Raw genomic sequence first — 20687 nt, forward strand, 5'->3', positions numbered from 1 at the left:
AGCTACGACACTAATGCTCATGCTCGCAACACGCAGCATCTGAACTTTTGCTTTTAAAGCGAAATGGCAAATTCGTAGAAGTAAACGGGATTCAGGGTATAAAAGTTCGCTAGGCCGCACCACTTCCCGTCAAAATGTCCGCTTTTATGATGGTAACTTGGAGAGAAGTAAGAGAAGTAGCTTTAAGCCTCTGTGAACGATGGGTTCGAGGGGAGAGAGTGCATGCCGTTCTCGATCGGAGCTACGTTGCGCCTCACTTTCGGAACGAGTCCTCAAAGAGTCAGCTGAAGCCCGATGTCCGAGAGTCGCAGCAAGTCTTTTCTCGTGATCTCCACTGGATTCTTGAGACCGCGCAGTCTTCAGTCTTTTAGCCATTCTGTGTATTCAAAAAGACTACTGTTTTCCAGGCGTTTTTATTTGTAAACAAAACTAAATCAAAATGTAAGAACTAGGCACCTAAATCACAAGGCAAACTAAATAAATTCATTTTTCCTGTCAAAAAATATAAAACCAATCGAAAGAAGCAAAGCAATGCCAATTTTTTAAGACACGAAGTTAAATCAGTAAAACCGTATATCCTAGCCAACTAATTTCGATTTTAGTTTGTATTCATAAAGGTAAGATTGCAGCGCTTAATTCTGTCGCTGACGTAAGCTTCCAAAAATACTGTGTTAAAAGAACTAACAGTTCATCTATTGCTTCTTTGGTGTACTATGCCGTGACGATTAAACATCCGAACTACTAAGCTGAGTAGACGATTTTACATAAAACTTTAAATTACGATATCTTTTTTCCGTGTTTCAGTTTTTTATCTACTAAAACCTGTACGTTGCGCACGACGCTCAAGTGCCTGTGAAAAATCGATCATAATTTGTCTAGTAGTTTTGGAACTTAGCGTATTCAGATACGACGGTCTTACAGCTTTATTACTGGTATAGATTTTTCTGCAAGAATATTAAAATTTTAAACTGCTGATTTTTTTACTAACGTACACTCCGCTGGAGTGTGGAAGAGTCAATTGGGGAAGATTTGTTTTATTTTCACGTATTTATTACTCTAATGGGGAATGTACCACTTCCTTTATTTGGTGTGTATTATTCTGCCGATCTTTTGTAATACATCACGACGTGTGCTGTTTAGTTTCTTTCTCAATTGTCAATCGCAGTAGTTTTGTAGGTGTAAAAACCCGCCGACCGGTGTAGCCGAGCGGTTCTAGGCGCTTCAGTCTGGAACCGCGAGACCGCTACGGCCGCAGGTTCGAATCCTGCCTCGGGCATGGATGTGTGTGATGTCCTTAGGTTAGATAGGTTTAAGTAGTTCTAAGTTCTAGGGGACTGGTGACCTCAGATGTTAAGTCCCATAGTGCTCAGAGCCATTTGAACCATTTTGTAAAAACCCATTATGAGCAAATTAACCATTTCACGATTGTGTTGGTAGACGACAATTAAAATGATTGATTCGTTCCTTAACAGACATTAGAGTGATTGTTGTTTCCTTGCTGGAGTTTATTTGTGAGAATTCAGTTAGATAAGCTGCTTTCCAACTACGTAGATAATAAATGTCGGAACTCATAATCTGAAACCGTGATAATTGAACTTTAATCTGTCGTATTTATTACGAGAAGAGACGTTATCGGACGTTCTGACACTGCTTGAGAACTGGTCAGTCTTGCATCACGGTTAATTGCCATTGTTTCGCCTTGCTACTGACTCAGCACGGCACAAGCGACAAGACGGCCATCACAGCTGCCGTGCCTGTTGGACATTGATCCTGCCGACGTGGCTAGCCGCTGGGGATCCCACAGCCACGAACTAATCTGCGCTGATCTGGCGAGGCTCTATTAATCCCAGACGTTAGGGAGTTGAGTGTGGGCCCTTGAGGGTTCATCGCAGAGCTGCCTCAGGCCACAATCTCTGTCACCACATTGTTCTTCCTGTCTGTGAAACGGACAGCTCTGTTAGCATTTCTGCTTACAGGTCACTAGTCACTACCCTGGAAACCACATTAAATACGTAGTTTGTTTTACGTCTTACAACGTTAAATAGGTGAGAGTCTATGGTTCAAATGGCTCTGAGCACTATGGGACTAAACCTCTGTGGTCATCAGTCCCCTAGAACTTAGAACTACTTGAACCTAACTAACTTAAGGACATAAAACACATCCATGCCCGAGGCAGGATTCGAACCTGCGACCATAGCAGTCGCGCGGTTCCGGACTGAGCGCCTAGAACCGCTAGACCACCGCGGCCGGCGAGAGTCTGTGCTTTATTAATTTCGGAAGTTGAAAAGTTTAGTTAAGACATATGTTACTTTTGTTGTTAAAAAAGGAGTTTGAGGAGCTGGTTCGATTCTGTGGATTTCGGACAATGTCGAAAGTTGGTCCGCTACGTTGATGCACTCTGGATATACCGCCCAGAGCGTGTGAAACTTAGTCCGAGATTTACGAGAAAGGTTGAAGAAGGCTTAACTCCATGAATGTTTATACACTGACGTGACTAAAGTCTTCGGATAGCGATTTGCACATATGCAGGTGTCTGTAGTACCGCAGACACGAGGTATAATTGGGCAGTACACTGGTGGAGCTCTCATTGGATCTCAGGTGGTTCATGTGGAAAGGTTTCCGACATGATTATGACTGCACAACGGGAATTAACAGACTTTGAACTCTGAGTGATAGTTGGAGCCAGACGCATGGGGCATTACATTTTGGAAATCGTTAGGAAATTCAGTATTCCAAGATACACAGTGTCAAGAATGATCCGAGAATACCAAATTTCAGGCATTACCTCTCACCACGGACAGTAAGTGTCTGACGGTCTTCGCTTAACAACAGAGAGCAGCGGCGTACGCGTAGAGATGGCAGTGCTAACAGACAACTAAAACCGCTTGAAATAACTGCCGAAATCCGTGTGGGACGTACGACGAACGTATCCGCTGGGACAGTGGCGAAATTTAGCGTTAATGAGCTGTGGCAGCAGACGATCGAAGCGAGTATCTTTGCTTACAGCACGTCATCGCCTCCAGCGCTTCTCCCGAGCTCGTGACCGTATCGGTTGTACTCTAGACGAATGGAAAACCGTGGCCTGGTCAGCATTGTCCAGATTTCAGATGATAAGAGCTGATGATAGGGTTTGAGTGTGGTGCAGACCCCACGAAGCCATTGACCCAAGTTGGCAGCAAGGTACTGTGCAAGTTGATGGCGGCTCCCTAATGGTGTGGGCCGTGTTTACGTGGAATGGACTGGGTCCTCTGGTCCAACTGAACCAATCATTGATTATATATGGCTACTTTCGGCTACTTTGAGACCATTTTCAGCCATTCATCGATGTCATGCTCCCAAACAGTGTTGGAATTTTTATGGATAACAGTGCACCACGTGAACGTCGATTGGTTTGAAGAGCGGTCTGGACAGTTTGAGCAAATGATTTGGCCACCCAGATGGCCCGACATGAATCCTATCGAACATTTATGGGGCATAATCGGGAGATCAGTTCGTGGAGAAAATCCTGCATCAACAATACTTTCGCAATTATGAACAGCTATAGGGGCAGCATGGGTAAATATTTTTCTACAGGGGCTTCCAACGAATTGTTGAGTCCATGCCACGTAGAGTTGCTGCCCTACACTGGGCAAGAGGAGATCCGACACGATGGTAGGAGGTATCCCACGACTTCTGCTACCTCATTTATTTATGACGATTACTGATTGATAATTTGGCTAAGCAGACTCACCTTTGATGGACTTAGGCAGGGAAGGCAATGTGCGGTCCTTGGCCCTAAGATTCTCGCCCGTGCCGTCGATCCAGATGTACGTGGCCTGCACCTTGTTGTCGGGCTGCGGAAGTCTCATGTACTTCTCCAGCACCGTCTTGCAGATCCGCGCGTTCGGCGACTGCGCCAGCGTCTCCATGGCCATCCTGCAACAAGACAAAGGCACGATCATTAAGCGTACTGGGGGGACACTTCAGCCGAGAGCTGTAACGTTTTACTTTTAACCAATGTAAGGCCAAATGATGACAATGTCCGGCTTTGGCAGTTAATGCTGTGATACAAAGGCGTCGGAGCAATGATAAAGTGGACAGACGCAATCCCACATCGATTTTGCTTTCCTTGACGGTGGCGGCGGCGGCAGCAGCAGCAGCAGCAGCAGCATTAGTAGTAGTACACTGTTCAAAGTACTTCAAGGTGCCCATTGCACATCTTACTGTAAAAGTCATTGGAACAGAAATTATTTATGTTGGCTGGTTTCGATAAGTGAAGGAGCTGGTATTTCAGATAAGGAAATTATCTACCGCAGCGAGTTGCTAGCTAAGCGACCCGGGTTCTGTTCTCTCTTCGGGACGGAGATTTTCTCCTCGGGGACTGGGTGTTGTGTTGTCCTAACGTTTGTATGGTCATAAATGTCATTCCGCTGTTGAGATGGGTGTATGTGGTCCCCCGAAAGCCAATAAATTTAAAAGAAAAAAAAAATTACCTAAATAGCGGACATAAAATACGCTGTATAGAAATTGCATCGATGCTGGGAAAGTGCTTCTCCCGTCTTTCTGTAGGATGGTCGCATGCATTAAAATACAAAGACAAATTTTGATGTATCTATTATGAGATGAAAGTGAGATACAGTGCTCGGACTGTATTCAGTACACAGTGATAAGCGATTTGGCACCAATGTTTATCGATAAAATGCATAACGCACTTTAAATCTTATCCCACTCAGCAAAAATAAAATGACAGGTATATTAACAATGACTTATAGCCTTCTTCACTAATACGATGTACGCAAATGTCACGTATGCAAGTAGTTAAAGACATAACGAACGGCTCGCCTGTTGAGTCTTGTGACGGTAGTTTTGTTATCATGTGGAGGGTATGGCTGGGCCATATTCCCGTGATAACAGGCGAAGAGCATTACGCGGTTTGGCTGCTAGAATTCCTTCACTTCCGTACACGTGACGTGATTTCACACCTGTACCGGTTCTAATAAAACACAAACGGAGCGGCATATGCCATCCGTTTGCGAGGCAGAAATTAAAGCTGGTTTGTGATCGCATCTTGTCCAACTTCAACGCTACCGTATCTCCGCCACCAAACGCACGAGACCTTCATGCTGTCTTAAAGTAAGGCAGTTCTACACCCTAGTCTTGTGCAAGGCAGAATACTGACAATTTTCCACTTCAATATTCGTTTAGTTCTTAATGGGAACTGTAGCGAGAAGTGTGCATTTAAATGCACAGTGTTACGACACGAAATACATATTCATTCCCGATCTTGTATTCATATGACAAACTTAACCACAACCTGAATGGTAATTTCACATATGTTCAGTTATGGGGGCTACTTCGCCTCTGGAAGAAAATTTCAGACACATCTCTAATTAAATGTTTTGAGTGGAGAGTAGTACTCAACTATGAGACAAACTCAAATAGAACGTTCTAGAGGCTAATAAAATGAAGTATTTCGTTAAGGAGAGTATTTCAGTCATCTTGAACAGTATGCTGTGTTCACTCTTATGACATTGACGTCGCTGTGCGACTAGGTGAATTCAAAGGCAGCAATCCGTATTCTACCATTGAATTAATACGGAAACTCAGTTCCTACTTAAACATCCACTGTCACTCTGACAAGGATACGTTACTTTTTCCTGCTACAAGACGATTCAGTACTATCCCTGAAGACCAGCGTAGTATCAATGACTATGCCATCACTTGGATCTTAAATTTTGAAATTTGCCTCCAACGAAAATGCAAGACAATGGGAATTCTCTCTCATATTGTGTAGAGCTATGCATATATTTAGAGTTTATGACTCTGGACTCTGTAGTGTATCGACATGGGGTATCAGTTTGACATTCGTAATGTGTCACGTCTAAGAATTAAGTACCCTTTTATAGCAATTTCACATACCCGGTACCACTCCTTCGCCTGATCCTCACCAATAGAACTAAACTCTTGATTAAGTGAACTCGACCGGCAGACCACCAACAGCGTGATAAAAAAACGTGGAGAAGCTTTAAATTTAATCTGCGTAACTGGCACGTTTTTGATCGCAACCTGGAAGACCTACGCTCTTCTCCTTTACAACTAAACTCTGCATGCCATCTCACGGCATGTGGCGGAGCGTAGTTCTGGTACAACTACCTTCTGCTCCTTCGTTGTTCCATTAGCGAATGGTCGGTAGGAAAGACGACCGTCGGAAAACTTCCGTACGAAGCCTGGTTATCTCGGTGTGGTCATTTCGACAGAATTTTGAAGGAAGAATTGTTCTTCGAAAATAAGGTCTCAGAATTTAAACAGTAAACCTCTCCGAGAAGAACAGCTCATCTACTGCACCGCGTGCCACTGTAGTTTGTCGATCGTGCTTCTCTCTCTCTCTCTCTCTCTCTCTCTCTCTCTCTCTCTCTCTCTCTCTCTCTCTCTCTCCCCCTCCCCCCCTCCCTCCTGTTACCCCTAGTGTTATTGTTAAGCAATAATTTAAATTTCTTGGAAGCAACGTATTTCGTGGATGAATTCTACTTCCTTCAGATTCACAGTCTGCCTTTGTTTGTCCTATGATTTATCTTATTTGGTAACACTGCTCTGCGCTTCGACTGGTTACTCCCAGGTATTTTTGGTAGTTACTGCTACCAGTAATTTGTCACGAGTCGTCTAATCCAACATTGTACAACTGCATATACATACACGCTCAACAAGCCACCCAATAATGTGTAGCGCAGGGTACATTGTACCAGTACTATATATTTCCTTGCATGTTCCACTCGCAAATAGAGCGAGAGAAAAGAGACTATCTATATGCCCCCATACGAGCCCTAACCTCTGCGATATCTCCACGGTCCTTACGCGAAATATACTTTGCCGGCAGTAGGATTGTTTTGCAGGTAGCCTCAAATGCTGGTTCTCTAAATTTTCAGAATTGTACTTCCCGAAAAGAACGACGTCTTTCCTCCAGGTATTCCCCATTTGAATTCCTGAAGCATCTCTGTAATAACCGCGTGTTGTTCTAACCTATCGGTAACAAATCTAACAGCCCGCCTCTGAATTGTTTCAATGTTTTCCTTTCATCCGACCTGATGCGGATCCCAAACACTAACAGTACTCAACAATAGATCGGACCAGTGTTCTATATGCGCTCTCCTTTACAGATGAAGCACACTTTCCTATAGTTCTCCAAATAAACCGAAGTCGCCTTCCCTGGCACAGTCTTTAAATGCTCATTTCATTTCATATTGCTTTGTAGCGTTATGCCTAGATACCTAAACGACATGACTGTCAAGCAGAACACTACTAAGGCTGTATCCGAACAAAAAATGATTCAAATGGCTCTGAGCACTTAACTTCTGAGGTCATCAGTCGCGTATCTGAACATTATGCGTTTGTTTCTCCTACGCGTCCGCATTAACTTATATTTTCTTCCATTTAGAGCTAGCTGCCATTCATCACACGAACTAGAAATTTTGTCTAAGTCATCTCGCATTCTCCTACAGTCACTCAACTTCGACACCTTACCGTACGCCAGAGCATCATCAGCAAACAACCGCAGATTGCCGCCCACTCTGTCCTCCACATCATTTATGTATATAGATAATAAAGCGGTTCTATCACACTTCAATGGGGCACTCCTGACGATACCCTCGTCTCTGATGAACACTAGCCGTCGAGGACAATATTGGTGCGTCTCTTAGTTCGTTTACGCACAAGAGTGCCACAAATATTTTTCGGACACTTTTCGACCATCGGACCGGAAATCGATTGAACATTTGTGCGAGCGTGCTAATGTGCGTTAGAGGCCTTACGTGTGTTTTTCTGGTATACATCCAAGTCTGACTTCGGTAAGCGTGCATGACCCAGTCAACTACCTACAACAGTATCTTACAGCAATTTCCTCTCTGAGCGCTGAAACGAACCACTTGAAAACAGCGATCGCGTGCCTCATTACAGGAGGAGTGCGCGAAGTTTTGCCGAAAGAGAAGCAAATGAGGCCAACTAATTGGCGTCCAGAATTAGGCGGCGCTGTACAGAAGGCGAAAGGAGTCATTCCTGCAGACGCAGGCGCGGGCGCGGGCGCCCGCGCTGGAGAGTCGCGTGCGGCCGCAGCGGCGCCATCGATCTACCCTCTGTGCTACTGTGCTCTGCTCTGCTCTACCTGCCGGCTGCTGGCGCGACGCAGCCGTAGCCGCTGCCGCCCGGGACGCGGCTCTGCCGGAGGACTGCAACAGCCTATCCTTTTACTAATTCGATTAGAGAATGGCGGGGAGGGGGAGGGCGGGGGGGGGGGGGGGAGGGGAGCGAAAGGAGGGAGGACTACTGCAGCGTCGTTCACCACCAGTGCTGCACTCTATCTCGTGAACATGTGAACCACATTATTACCGTCAACACTAAGCAGTAATTCTACAGCGCGGGCTACCTGAAATGTTACTGGTAAAGTACACTACTGGCCTTTAAAATTGCTAAACCAAGAAGAAATGCAGATAACCGGGTATTCATTGGACAAATATATTATACTAGAACTGACATGTGATTACATTTTCATGCAATTTGGATGCGTAGATCCTGAGAAATCAGTACCCAGCACAACCACCTCTGGCCGTAATAACGGCCTTGATACGCCTTGGCATTGAGTCACACACAGCTCGGATGGCGTGTACATGTACAGCTGCCCATGCAGCTTCAACACGATACCACAGTTCATGAAGAGTAGTGACTGGCGTATTATGACGAGCCAGTTGCTCGGCCACCATTGACCAGACGTTTTCAATTGGTGAGAGACCTGGAGAATGTGCTCGCCAGGGCAGCAGTCGAACATTTTCTGTATCCAGAAAAGGCCCGTACAAGACCTGCAACATGCGGTCGTGCATTATCCTGCTGAAATGTAGGGATTCGCAGGGATCGAATGAAGGATAGAGCCACGGGTCGTAACACATCTGAAATGTAACGTCCACTGGTCAAAGTGCCGTCAATGCGAACAAGAGGTGACCGAGACGTCTAACCACTGGCACCCCATACCATCACGCCGGGTGATACGCCAGTATGGCGATGACGAATACACGCTTCCAATGTGCGCTCACCGCGATGTCGCCAAACACAAGTGCGACCATCATGGTGCTGTATACAGAACCTGGATTCATCCGAAAAAATGACGTTTTACCATTCGTGCACCCAGGTTCGTCGTTGAGTACACCATCGCAGGCGCTCCTGTCTGTGATGCAGCGTCAAGGGTAACCGCAGCCATGGTCTCCGAGCTGATAGTCCATGCTGCTGCAAACATCTTCGAACTGTTCGTGCAGATGGTTGTCGTCTTGCAAACGTCCCCATCTGTTGACTCAGGGATCGAGACGTGGCTTCACGATCCGTTACAGCTATGCGGATAAGATGCCTCTCATCTCGACTGCTAGTGATAGGAGGCCGTTGGGATCCAGCACGGCGTTCCGTATTACCCTCCTAAAGCCACCGATTCCATATTCTGCTAACAGTCATTGGATCTCGACCAACGCGAGCAGCAATGTCGCGGTACGATAAACCGCAATCATGATAGACTACAATCCGACCTTCATCAAAGTCGGAAACGTGACGGTACGCATTCCTCCTCCTTACACGAGGCATCACAACAACGTTCCACCAGGCAACGCCGGTCAACTGCTGTTTGTGTATGAGAAATCGGTTGGAAACTTTCCTCATGTCAGCACATTGTAGGTGTCGCCACCGGCGCCAACCTTGTGTGAATGCTCTGAAAAGCTGATCATTTGCATATCACAGCATCTTCTTCCTGTCGGTTAAATTTCGCGTCTGTAGCACGTCATCTTCGTGGTGTAGCAATTTTAATGGCCAGTAATGTAGGTATACAAAGTGACTGAGAAAAGGCCAGATGCACTATCAGTTTTTCTTTTGTATCTCATCTTCCCCCACGAAAGTGGGACACAGTATTCGGAATCTAGTGAAGGATTACACATGGTTCGTCAACATGGAAAAGCTGTAAGTAATACAGTCTCTAGAGCGGAAACATGGCAACTTCATTTACTAACCGTGTAGCGACAGCTCGACAAAAGCAAACTGCTCACTTACTGGCCAAGAGGATACCATTTTCCACCATTAATACGCACGAAGCCTTTATCTGACCTTTGCCAATGTAGCTGTAGTCAGACCATCTATTGGTATCCGTATAAAAATAACACTAGTCAACAAATTTAACCTTTTTCTGGATCTGGTCTGTAAAGAGCTGGATGTACCAAATTTTGGGTTGCTGAAATCACTGGTAAAAATGAGTTTTCCTCGAACACCGCAAATTTCCTAGATACTGAGCAATATCAAAAATAGTACTGGTGAACATTAACAGAATTAAAAACAATCAAGAAATACTATTTAATATGTATGTATGTATGTATGTACATGATACCAGTGGAAGCTCTACATTAATTCACAACATCTTTAATTTTCTTTGCTATTCGAAGAATGCAACAACGAGGCTTTTTTTTTTCTTTGCTGCTTCGTCACTCTACCTATGAAGACACCAGCAATAATCTCCCATCATCGACGGGTTCCAGCGACGTTGGTAACTGCGTTCCATCGTACGAATGCCTTTGTAGAAGCATTAATTCTACTCACTGCTTAACGCTCCCAAATTTTCCGGGAAGAAATCAAGGAGTGAATTTTAAGCGACATTTTACACCCGATGTTCTTGTAGCCATCTAACAGATCATTTATAATGGAACCGTAATTATCTGTTCTGTGGCCAATAGAGCTTTCACAATTGCTTTGAAGGAGGACCAAGCAACTAATTCGGTAGTTGTGAGTTTGGTCTCAAAGATTGGATTTTAACCAGTTTTCTTATTTGTGGTCCAACAAATATACCTTCAGCTTTGCTTCACTCATTTTAGGCACCTTTTTGTCAATTATTGTAGGTCTGACACGTTAAAAATTCAAGGAGATTAAGTATTCATGCATCAGTTATGTACCTGTTGAACCCCATGTTTTTACTTTTAAGTCTAACAAGGTTTTTCGTTGTTATTAAAAATTCGCAAGAACAAATTTTAGCGCAATCTGTATAGGGTAGGAATCTGTACGGAGCCAGAAGACGTTTTTATACTTTATTGTCCGGTTTAAAAACGAAGTATATTAACATTTTTTGAAAGTTATTACTAACAGTCGTCAAGTAATGTATGAAATGCATGTTTGGCCACCAGCTGCTGCTTATTTAAAATGCAAACATCGACCTGTTTCGAACACAGACCACCTTCACAGATTAGGGTTAAAAGAGTTGAGATCACATCACCACATCTGTCATTACTTAAATAATAACTATATCTTATCTAGATCATACCATGAACTCCAGTATAACATGCAGGATTTACGCAGATTATTAGTACGTTTGCGTTTAAAAGTTCTGTAACTCATACTGGAATTCATGGCTTTACATATGAGACGTGACCATTATTTAAGTAAAGACAGATGTGATGTGATCTAAACTGTCTTAACCCTAATTCGTGAAGATTGTCTGTGACTGAAACCGGTCGCTGTTTGGATTTTAAATAAAAAAAGCAGCTGATGGTCGAACAAGCATTTTATACGAAGTATATCAAAAATTTATTTTTATTTAGATTATTATTTTCAGCTTTCTAATTTTGCGTGTGCGAAATCTTTCAGTCCATTTCAAACATTTGGATGAGATTACAACAGAGACGTGTGGAGAATTTCAGGTTATTTCATTTTCTCTTCACCTCCATCAACCAATACATTGTTTCCGGCAATGCATTGCGTCTACCATACACCAGACAAAAAGGTGATTTGATTTCACATTGCAATCCCATTCTGAGCTATATTTAAAATGTAATGTCACTAGCTAGTCGAGAAGTAAGTTTAAAATCAACGGCAAAATCTGCACCGAACAGACAGACGAGAAAGCGACCCAAAAAAAACATGGTTTCCAACCTCAAGCTCCGAGAATTACACCTCGATGCTCGTATCGGTCTTCCGTCTTCCTCTTTAAGCCTATAGTAGCTTATTAGATTCTCTCATCTCTTCAGATTCCTCTAACATCTCAAAAAATTGCATACTTTCGTAAATTTTAAGAATAAAACCTCACTATATCTCCATTTTCCAACCCTAGGCCGTTGCTGCATGTATTAGAAAATCCATCTCTCTTTCCTTCATACTCAAACACTACAAATACTATCCTAAGGCAACCATTATCCTTCCATTTTCCCCCCGACAGGAAGTGATAGCTATGGCCATTTGTCTGCCACTGTTAGCACCAAGAACCCCCTAATCTGTTTCGAAGCAAGCTCCTCGATAGTAAATTACCTTTAACTCATTTTAGTTTTATGCTCCTATTTTTAATCTTTAACTGCATTAAATTCTTTTACAACTGCTGCCAATCATTTCGCTTCCCTACCAAACTTAGGAAAATGAAATTCTCAGTTATTATAAATGGCCGTAATATTTTTCACACACTATTATAATGACTAAAAATAATGCGTTTTACCCAAGTTGCGGAAAGAGATGTGTGTATGTTTCAGGACCTAGGAAGTAGTACTTTAATTTATTAGCTGTTTCTGAGCCAGTATGGTGAAAGCCTATCTCGAATGGACTAACGAAACTATTATAAATCAACACAGAGGAATCTGCGGAGACCCCCAAGAGATATTGCTGTCTGAGGTGAACCTCAGTTACGATTTGTGCATGTGACGGTTAATGGAGAGGTTAGAATGGAATGGACTGCGGAAAATGACCATCTTCTGTGGCTATAACGGATGGTCGTCTACATGACTGGGGAGAGATGTCGGGTATCACCACCCTGGAATCGATACTGGAAGAGCACAAGCTGTGAGAGAGGCAGGTGTGCATTTAGGTTTGAGGATCTATCCCGTGGCATTCCCTACGACCATTATCCACGTGGAAATTACCCTTCACACAAGACACTGTATTTATCCTTTGAACGGGGTATGGTTTGTCGTGGGCCACTTCTTCATACCGTGAACAAGTTATTTATCGTAGAAATCGGTGACACACCTGTTAACCGTGAAAAGTGGGTGGCTCTTATGAGTTTGTTACTGAAATCCTGCTCATACTTTTATACTTATTTTGCATGGAATGGACTGCGTCATCTGGTTCAACTGAACCGATCATTGACTGGAAACGGTTATGTTTGGCTACTTGGGGACCATTTTCAGCCATTCATGGTGTTCATGTTCCCAAAGAACGATGTCATGCGACCAGGCCACAGCTGTTCGCGATTTGTTTGAAGAGCATTCTGGATAATTCAAGCGAATGATTTGGTCACCCAGATCGCCCCACGTAATTCAGTGAACATTTTTGGGACATAATCGAAAAGTCACTTCATACACAAAATCCTGCAGCGGCAACATTTTGTAATTATCAACGGCTATGAAGGCAGCATTGCTCAGTGTTTCTGCAGGCGACTTCCAACGATTTCTCGACTCCATGCTACGTCGTGTTGCTACACCACACCGGGCAAGATGGGGTCCGACGCGATATTAGAAGCTATCCGATAACTTTTGTTGCCTCAGTGTACATATGCATGCACGTGCGTATTGTGTTAACTTCCTACGCGATCTCATGTCAGTGGTGCCTCATTTGTAAGTAAAATACAGCCTGTGAATAATGAATCTTTAACGGTCCATTTCTCAATAGATACTGGTTTCCGGAAACATCGTATAGGATCTTTTCTTGTAGTTTTGACCAGTACTATCTCTTGTAGGAACATGTGCCTTTTTTTTTTAAACATCCCATGTAGAGACCGTAGCTGCTGCAAGTGTGGGAAGTTGACTGTCTTAATTTCCAAGACGGCATCTGCGCCAGCTTTTCTTAGGGACACACGACCAATCTACTGACAGGCCCTTCAGTGGACATTATGGCTACCTAGTAGAGTTTGAGTAACAGTTTTCGTGACTTTGCTTCTGATCTCGCTGGTCTCAGAACTTGATCGTAACTTCCAGACGTTTAACTTAGTACAGAGCGAACAGAAGGCTTTTTCTGCTTTATAATTATTTAGGAGCGAAAGTGAGACATCCCAACAACGACATTCATCAACAAACGTTTTTAAACAACGAAATTAAGTACATCGGATTGTAACAGTTGTAACGCCGGAAATGCATATCCTCCTATTTCCATCTCTTGCACTGCAAATTTTTTTCCTTATTTTGTCACCTGAAGATATGACATTTCTGTCTCTTTATATATTGTAATTGTTTTACTGTTTATATATATATATATCACTCAAGAATCACAATATTATTTATACGTATTTATACGCTGGGTCTGGCCTAGGGAAAACTATGCTATCGAACGAATACATCGATAGGTCGTGTGGAGAACCAAAGTGTTTACTGCCAAAGATCCTAAACTCTGTCGCGTGGAGCGCGGGCAGAGGGGGAGTCTGGCTGGGGTGGTGCAGTGGAGCAGGTGTGTTGTGTGAAGCTCCCGCGAGCTGCCGCTCTTTCGGGGTTTGGCAGCATGTAATTGCGCTCGACTTGCGATGATAGTTTCTGACATGGTGTCGCGGACGGGAAGCATTAGCTGGCGCACATCAAGAGCCCGTTTCGTCTGGTGACCGTGTCGAGAAGAAGGCGCGCCAACATCCAGCTTCTGCAACAGCGACGGCCGACAATGAGTGACTGTCGCCACCTCCTCGATCGACGGCTTCAAACCTTCAATCAACCAACAAGGAAGACTGGAAGCACATAAAGTTTTAGAACTGTATGGCAGACCTCAGCTTTTCAAACTTTTAAAATTGTTGCATCACAAAATTACAGCAACTTAGCAAGAACCTTTGTTGCTCATTGTCCCAATTGCATTGCCAAACAGGGTTCCTTCCTTTTCCGAAATGAGCCCGAGTGTCGTTGAAATTTCACTGCTTTAATTTCAAAGTTCAGTTAAGGTATTCATAGCTGGCTACAATATTTAGATTGCACAAGCACAAATTAAGTGTGCGAGTTTTGTTACCGTATTTTAGTTACCTGTGACTGCAGCTCAGCTTGGTATGTACTAAATTTTACTATTTTTAATTGTTCAGAATCATTTAATTCAAGTTCAAAGTTAAATCTCTTATTTCTAAATTGCGTAGAGTCAAGTTGCTTTTGAAATGATTGTTGAGGTAGTCCAAGACTAACCGTATTTTACTGAATTTCGATGTGCTTCAGAAAGAAAGCTCACTATTAACTTCAGTTACTAAATTAACTTTCAATTTTCCGGTTTTATTAATTCTTTTGCTAAATTAAGTCAGAGTGTAGCGAAATTTATTACTTCTGACAATCTTTCAGTTTCACACTACACGTGTCAACCTTCAGTTGCCACGCTTCTAGTGCTAATTATATCAGCAATGACCTTTCTTTTTCAGTTACTATAGTAATTGTCCATAGGACTGGCGACCGTAATTTTCCCCAAATCTCATATCTAATTACCGCTAGTTGTTAACGTAACGGCCGCACATTTACTTTCTTTATTAACTTTACCTCTTTTCAAAATTAATTTCCACCAGTTTCATTTGCAATTTTTCTTTCATTTAGATGTAACCCTTTCCTCCCTCTTTACCGACAGATTAACTTCGGTGACGATTGCTTTTCGCAAATTTCCATTAGGTACACGCGGTTTAATTTTTCACTGTCATTAAGGTCGATAAGTGAGGGGGAGGTTACACAGTCATAATGTGAGTGCGTGTATTGTGCTTAGAATGTAAAACATCACAGTTGCTGCAGATGTGGTTATAGGAGGAGGAACCACGCAGTTTGATCGACGATTACGCTTCTGAAACTGATGTAGACTTTTCTGTTTGATGGGACTCACTGTGACGTATGACTGGACGCTGTTGTGGAGCGCTGTCTTTGGCATCGCCCGCCAGCGCACAGAAATACGGCGGCCACGTCCTCCGAGTGACGGAAGGCAAACAGACGGGAAGCACGAATGCCTCATCGAGCGCCTTCCATTGTATCTTCAGCTCACCTGCCACGCACTGACAGCCGCCGCGCCACGAATCAACTCACAATTTCGATCGCAGTTACCACCACCCTGCTGCCGCTATTGAATGCTTTCACGCCTTTACTGCTTTTTCACCGGCAAAACCTTCAGTGACGAGTTTAAAAGCAAGAATGTAAAACAGCAAGAGGTTATTAATGATGGGAAAGGCCAACACTTTTTCTGAAAACTTACTATGGTGGCATATTAAAACATCAGAACGGGGGGAAAAACAGAATCAGAAAGGGGGGGAAGAAAAAGAAAGGGGGGGAAGAAAAAGAAAGGGGGGGAAGAAAAAGAAAGGGGGGGAAGAAAAAGAAAGGGGGGGAAGAAAAAGAAAGGGGGGGAAGAAAAAGAAAGGGGGGGAAGAAAAAGAAAGGGGGGGAAGAAAAAGAAAGGGGGGGAAGAAAAAGAAAGGGGGGGAAGAAAAAGAAAGGGGGGGAAGAAAAAGAAAGGGGGGGAAGAAAAAGAAAGGGGGGGAAGAAAAAGAAAGGGGGGGAAGAAAAAGAAAGGGGGGGAAGAAAAAGAAAGGGGGGGAAGAAAAAGAAAGGGGGGGAAGAAAAAGAAAGGGGGGGAAGAAAAAGAAAGGGGGGGAAGAAAAAGAAAGGGGGGGAAGAAAAAGAAAGGGGGGGAAGAAAAAGAAAGGGGGGGAAGAAAAAGAAAGGGGGGGAAGAAAAAGAAAGGGGGGAAGAAAAAGAAAGGGGGGGAAGAAAAAGAAAGGGGGGGAAGAAAAAGAAAGGGGGGGAAGAAAAAGAAAGGGGGGGAAGAAAAAGAAAGGGGGGGGGGAAGAAAAAGAAAGGGGGGGGGGAAGAAAAAGAAAGGGGGGGGGGAAGAAAAAGAAAGGGGGGGGGAAGAAAAAGAAAGGGGGGGGAAGAAAAAGAAAGGGGGGGGAAGAAAAAGAAAGGGGGGGAAGAAAAAGAAAGGGGGGGGAAGAAAAAGAAAGGGGGGGAAGAAAAAGAAAGGGGGGGAAGAAAAAGAAAGGGGGGGGAAGAAAAAGAAAGGGGGGGAAGAAAAAGAAAGGGGTGGAAGAAAAAGAAAGGGGTGGAAGAAAAAGAAAGGGGTGGAAGAAAAAGAAAGGGGTGGAAGAAAAAGAATCAGAAAGGGAAAAAAATCAGAAAGGGAAAAAAAAGAATCAGATGTTTTAATCTTTACCATCTTGTGCATCACAGCAGATTCACGTTAATGTTGTTAAGAACCATTTCACTTGTATTAAGGTATATTTATTGTGTAACGGTGCACGCTATACTGTCTAGACAGTGCTAGTCAACGAAACTTTGAGAATTTGTTTCCAAGACTGTTGGCAGTTTCACCTGATGATCATCATTGTAGTAAACAGGACGTGACACAATAAATGTACTTAAATATGAGTGATGTGGTTCTTAGTAACGTTAAGCATTTCTGTTGAGGTTCATGAGTTTCTACCTGCATTCTTTGTAGATCTGTGCACACAGATTTATCAGAAGATTTACAGCACTTAGAATTACGATACAAACAGAAACTAGATTCTTTGCATTGTCTGTTTACAGATATATTTGTTATTCGTCTAGGTCTCTGATACTAGAATGCTACAGTTACTATTTATTAAAACTTATTTATGGTATGGCAGCCCAGCTGTAACATCTATACTCATTTCTGGAAGCTCATCGGTACAACAGAGGGAGACTCGTCAGTTAATAAAAGTTACGCCATCAGGAATTTTATTGGCCTTGCTAATGAAACATTTAGTCTAAGATTTACAACGGCCTATTCATTTCTATAGATGCTGTGTGTTACGCCTTTTGAAGTACTCAAACCTTTTGTGTGTCCCCAGGACTTTACGTCATCCTCTGAGAGATCGGAAATAGAGCTGCCCTGGGATAATGATTACTCAATTACCGTGCCACGTCAGTCTCGTCAAGCACAGAGGCTCTACCCAGCAGCTGTCACGTGTTCTGACGCTTTGCCCAGTGAACGTCTCGTAATTCACGGATAACGAACTATCCGAGGAAACTGCACGGTACGGCCCTTCGAAGTCGTACAGAGAGTCAAAATGGTCCGAGTAGGCAATAAGAAACAATTCCCGTCCGAAATGTGACTGAACTGATACTGAGAATGGCTCTCCAAGACGGAACATCCAGATGTTTTAGTCGTGGCTATCGAAAAATGTCAGTAACGGCAAATGTACCTTCGGCCATTGTTAGCTCTCTGTTAAGCAGTTTACATGTTTGAGATATCGGTACAACAATTGCAGAATGTTCTTCGGCGTTGAAAATGTAGGTGTGAGTTCAATTCCCTCATGTTAGACTTGGAAGGGAGACATGAATTGTTTAAGTACCATTTTCCACACGAACGACTATAACAACTGACGGCATATACCTGATTTTCGAATACTTTCGTGCAGTTAGCGTTGCACAGAATCCAGAGCTGGCTCGTCCCACTGACCCACTGCAACGTCCCTGCGACGTCGCGGCCTACCAGTAGTAACCTTCAGAGGCGCATTGCGACCGGTTTCTCTCGAAAGACCAGCTGCTGACAAATGTTCTTTGCTCGGAATGTAGTCGGCCATGATAGATTACCGCATACGTATGGGCAGCAGTAGTAGAATTTTATTGTAACTCGCCGCAAATCAAAACTACCTTGGTCCCGTCATCACTTGCGTACAATATTGCGCTCCTAGCAACTTCCAATCACAGCGCGCAACTGATATTTTACAACCTGTGCCTTTAGTATGCCGAATTAAACGTGGGCACAGGTACAAACGATGTAGTCATTGAAGTTCGAATCTTCTGGGTTTTTAGGTCGCGTCATATTTCTTCAAATGATCTGCGTTTCGACCCCTCTGCGTGGATTTGTTCAGGATCTTGTTGTGTCCACTGTAGATCGAGCAATGCCAGAGACCACTTTCGCCTTCTCTTATAAAGGGGAGTTTACCCGCGCGTGTGCCGGAGAAGTGGGATTACTGCGTAAAAGACTTGGGCTACCACTTGTGGGCCAACATCATTGGTTAGAAACATTTTCTTCCACTTAAACTGGAGAAGAGTTATTGGTTAAGTGCGGGAAAAATCCCTTTCTAACCAATGGCGTTGGCGTATCAATGGTAGCCGCAGGAGTTTCGGGCAATAACCCCTTCTTCGGCACTAGCGGGGGATTACTGCTCTTGCTATGCAATGACTGTGGCCTTTTAATGGTGGCCCAAGATTTTTACCTAATAATCCCACTTCTCCAGCACAAACTCCTTAATAAGGGAAGGTGACACTGGTCTGTCAGTACTCAGTCTACAGTGGAACCACAACATCCTTAAGATCTCAGCAGGGGGGTCGGAACGGCGAGTGTTGGAAGAAATATGACGCGGCCTAAAAACTCAGAAGAAATGGCCACAAAAGCCCGCAGACTGATACAGCCATTTCTCTGAAACAAAGAGATCGTGGTCCAGTGCAGCGTTTTCTTGTTATTTACGGGTCGCAGCCTGCCTCCTCGGTCTAGTGCTTAGCGATATTGTCGAGTGATTCGCAGGTCCCGGGTTCGATTCCCCGTACTCATCTCAGGTTTTTCTGTGGTGAAAATACCTGAAACAGGGCCCGTTCAGCTTCGTAAGGCCAAATGAGAAGCTGTTCGTATAAAATGGCTGGTTAACTGGCAAGCAAACCGCCAATGTGACGCCATATCAAATGGCTCTGAGCACTATGCGACTAAACTTCTGAGGTCATCAGTCGCCCAGAACTTCGAACTAATTAAACCTAACTAAACTAAGGACACCACACACATCCAAGCACGAGGCAGGATTCGAACTTGCGACCGTAGCGGACGCTCGGCTCCAGACTGTAGCGCCTAGAACCGCACGGCCACTCCGGCCGGCTATCTAAAGACACTCACCAATTGGGCCAGTGTGTGAGAGAGAAAGAGAGAGAGAGAGAGAGAGAGAGAGAGAGAGAGAGAGAGAGAGAGAGAGAGAGAGAGAGAGAGAGAGAGAGACGCAGGTAAACATCTGATTCGAATGCCATTTGGCTCATTTACACGACTACGACTTGCTAAGAAGCTTGTGTGTGTATGTGTGTGTGGCAGGCCTTGATATTTAGGAACTGGTTCTCGGTCGCTCTTTGAGCGTGTTAACATTAGAAACGAACACGACTCGGCAGAGTGCTCGCGTGCCGTTTCTTTTGTGGCGACATCCATATTCAGAGTGTTTGTGATCCGTGCCGGGCGTGGCTAGAAGCCGGCAACCCGTGTTTTCGCTCTGCGGAACTGCCGGACGGCGCTTAAGGTCGCGGACGTAAGCTAGATAGTATCGCTTACAGCACGGCCACGCTGTAAACAGCGTGATCTCCATTACGTCACCGTGGTTTTATCTTACGTAACCAGCGCGTCCTAGCAACGAGTTCTCTTCCAGCTCCTGCGCAGGGTGGTACAAAGAAATGGGAGCCGTTATCTGATGAAGCAGAGCAGAGGCGTCGAGAGTAATTCGCAATCAGATGGCTCCGATAGCGCGAAGCGAACCTCAACGGGTAGCTGGCAGGACTCGAGCTGGGTTGGCACAGAAAAGCGTGAATAGTCTTTGAGGAAAGAGAATTCCGATAAGCCCTTTCGAGTCCTGGCCAGGCTTTTATATTTCTACTCGGTAACATGTAAGAAGCCTCTACTGCAGACGATTTATATGAAGTAATATATATTTTACAAATACTTAGCGAGCACTATCATCCCATTTCAGTCATCTGTTAAGACTGCCCCTCTAATTTTGTTATTCCACCAATGCCCCG

At 44.0% G+C, this 20687-nt stretch overlaps 1 protein-coding gene across 4 annotated transcripts in view; it reads right to left on the bottom strand.

The window, feature by feature from the left end:
* LOC126252534 (glutamine synthetase 2 cytoplasmic) overlaps positions 1-20687 on the bottom strand; it is a 408344-nt gene that overhangs the window by 68806 nt on the left and 318851 nt on the right. For all 4 annotated transcript variants that reach the window (XM_049953432.1, XM_049953440.1, XM_049953453.1 and 1 more), the window contains exon 2: positions 3731-3915. In XM_049953432.1, the coding sequence (XP_049809389.1) occupies positions 3731-3915 (185 nt within the window). The remainder of the gene's footprint in view (positions 1-3730; positions 3916-20687) is intronic.

The sequence above is a fragment of the Schistocerca nitens genome, chromosome 1 (assembly GCF_023898315.1).
Source record: "Schistocerca nitens isolate TAMUIC-IGC-003100 chromosome 1, iqSchNite1.1, whole genome shotgun sequence".
NCBI classification, from domain to species: domain Eukaryota; kingdom Metazoa; phylum Arthropoda; class Insecta; order Orthoptera; family Acrididae; genus Schistocerca; species Schistocerca nitens.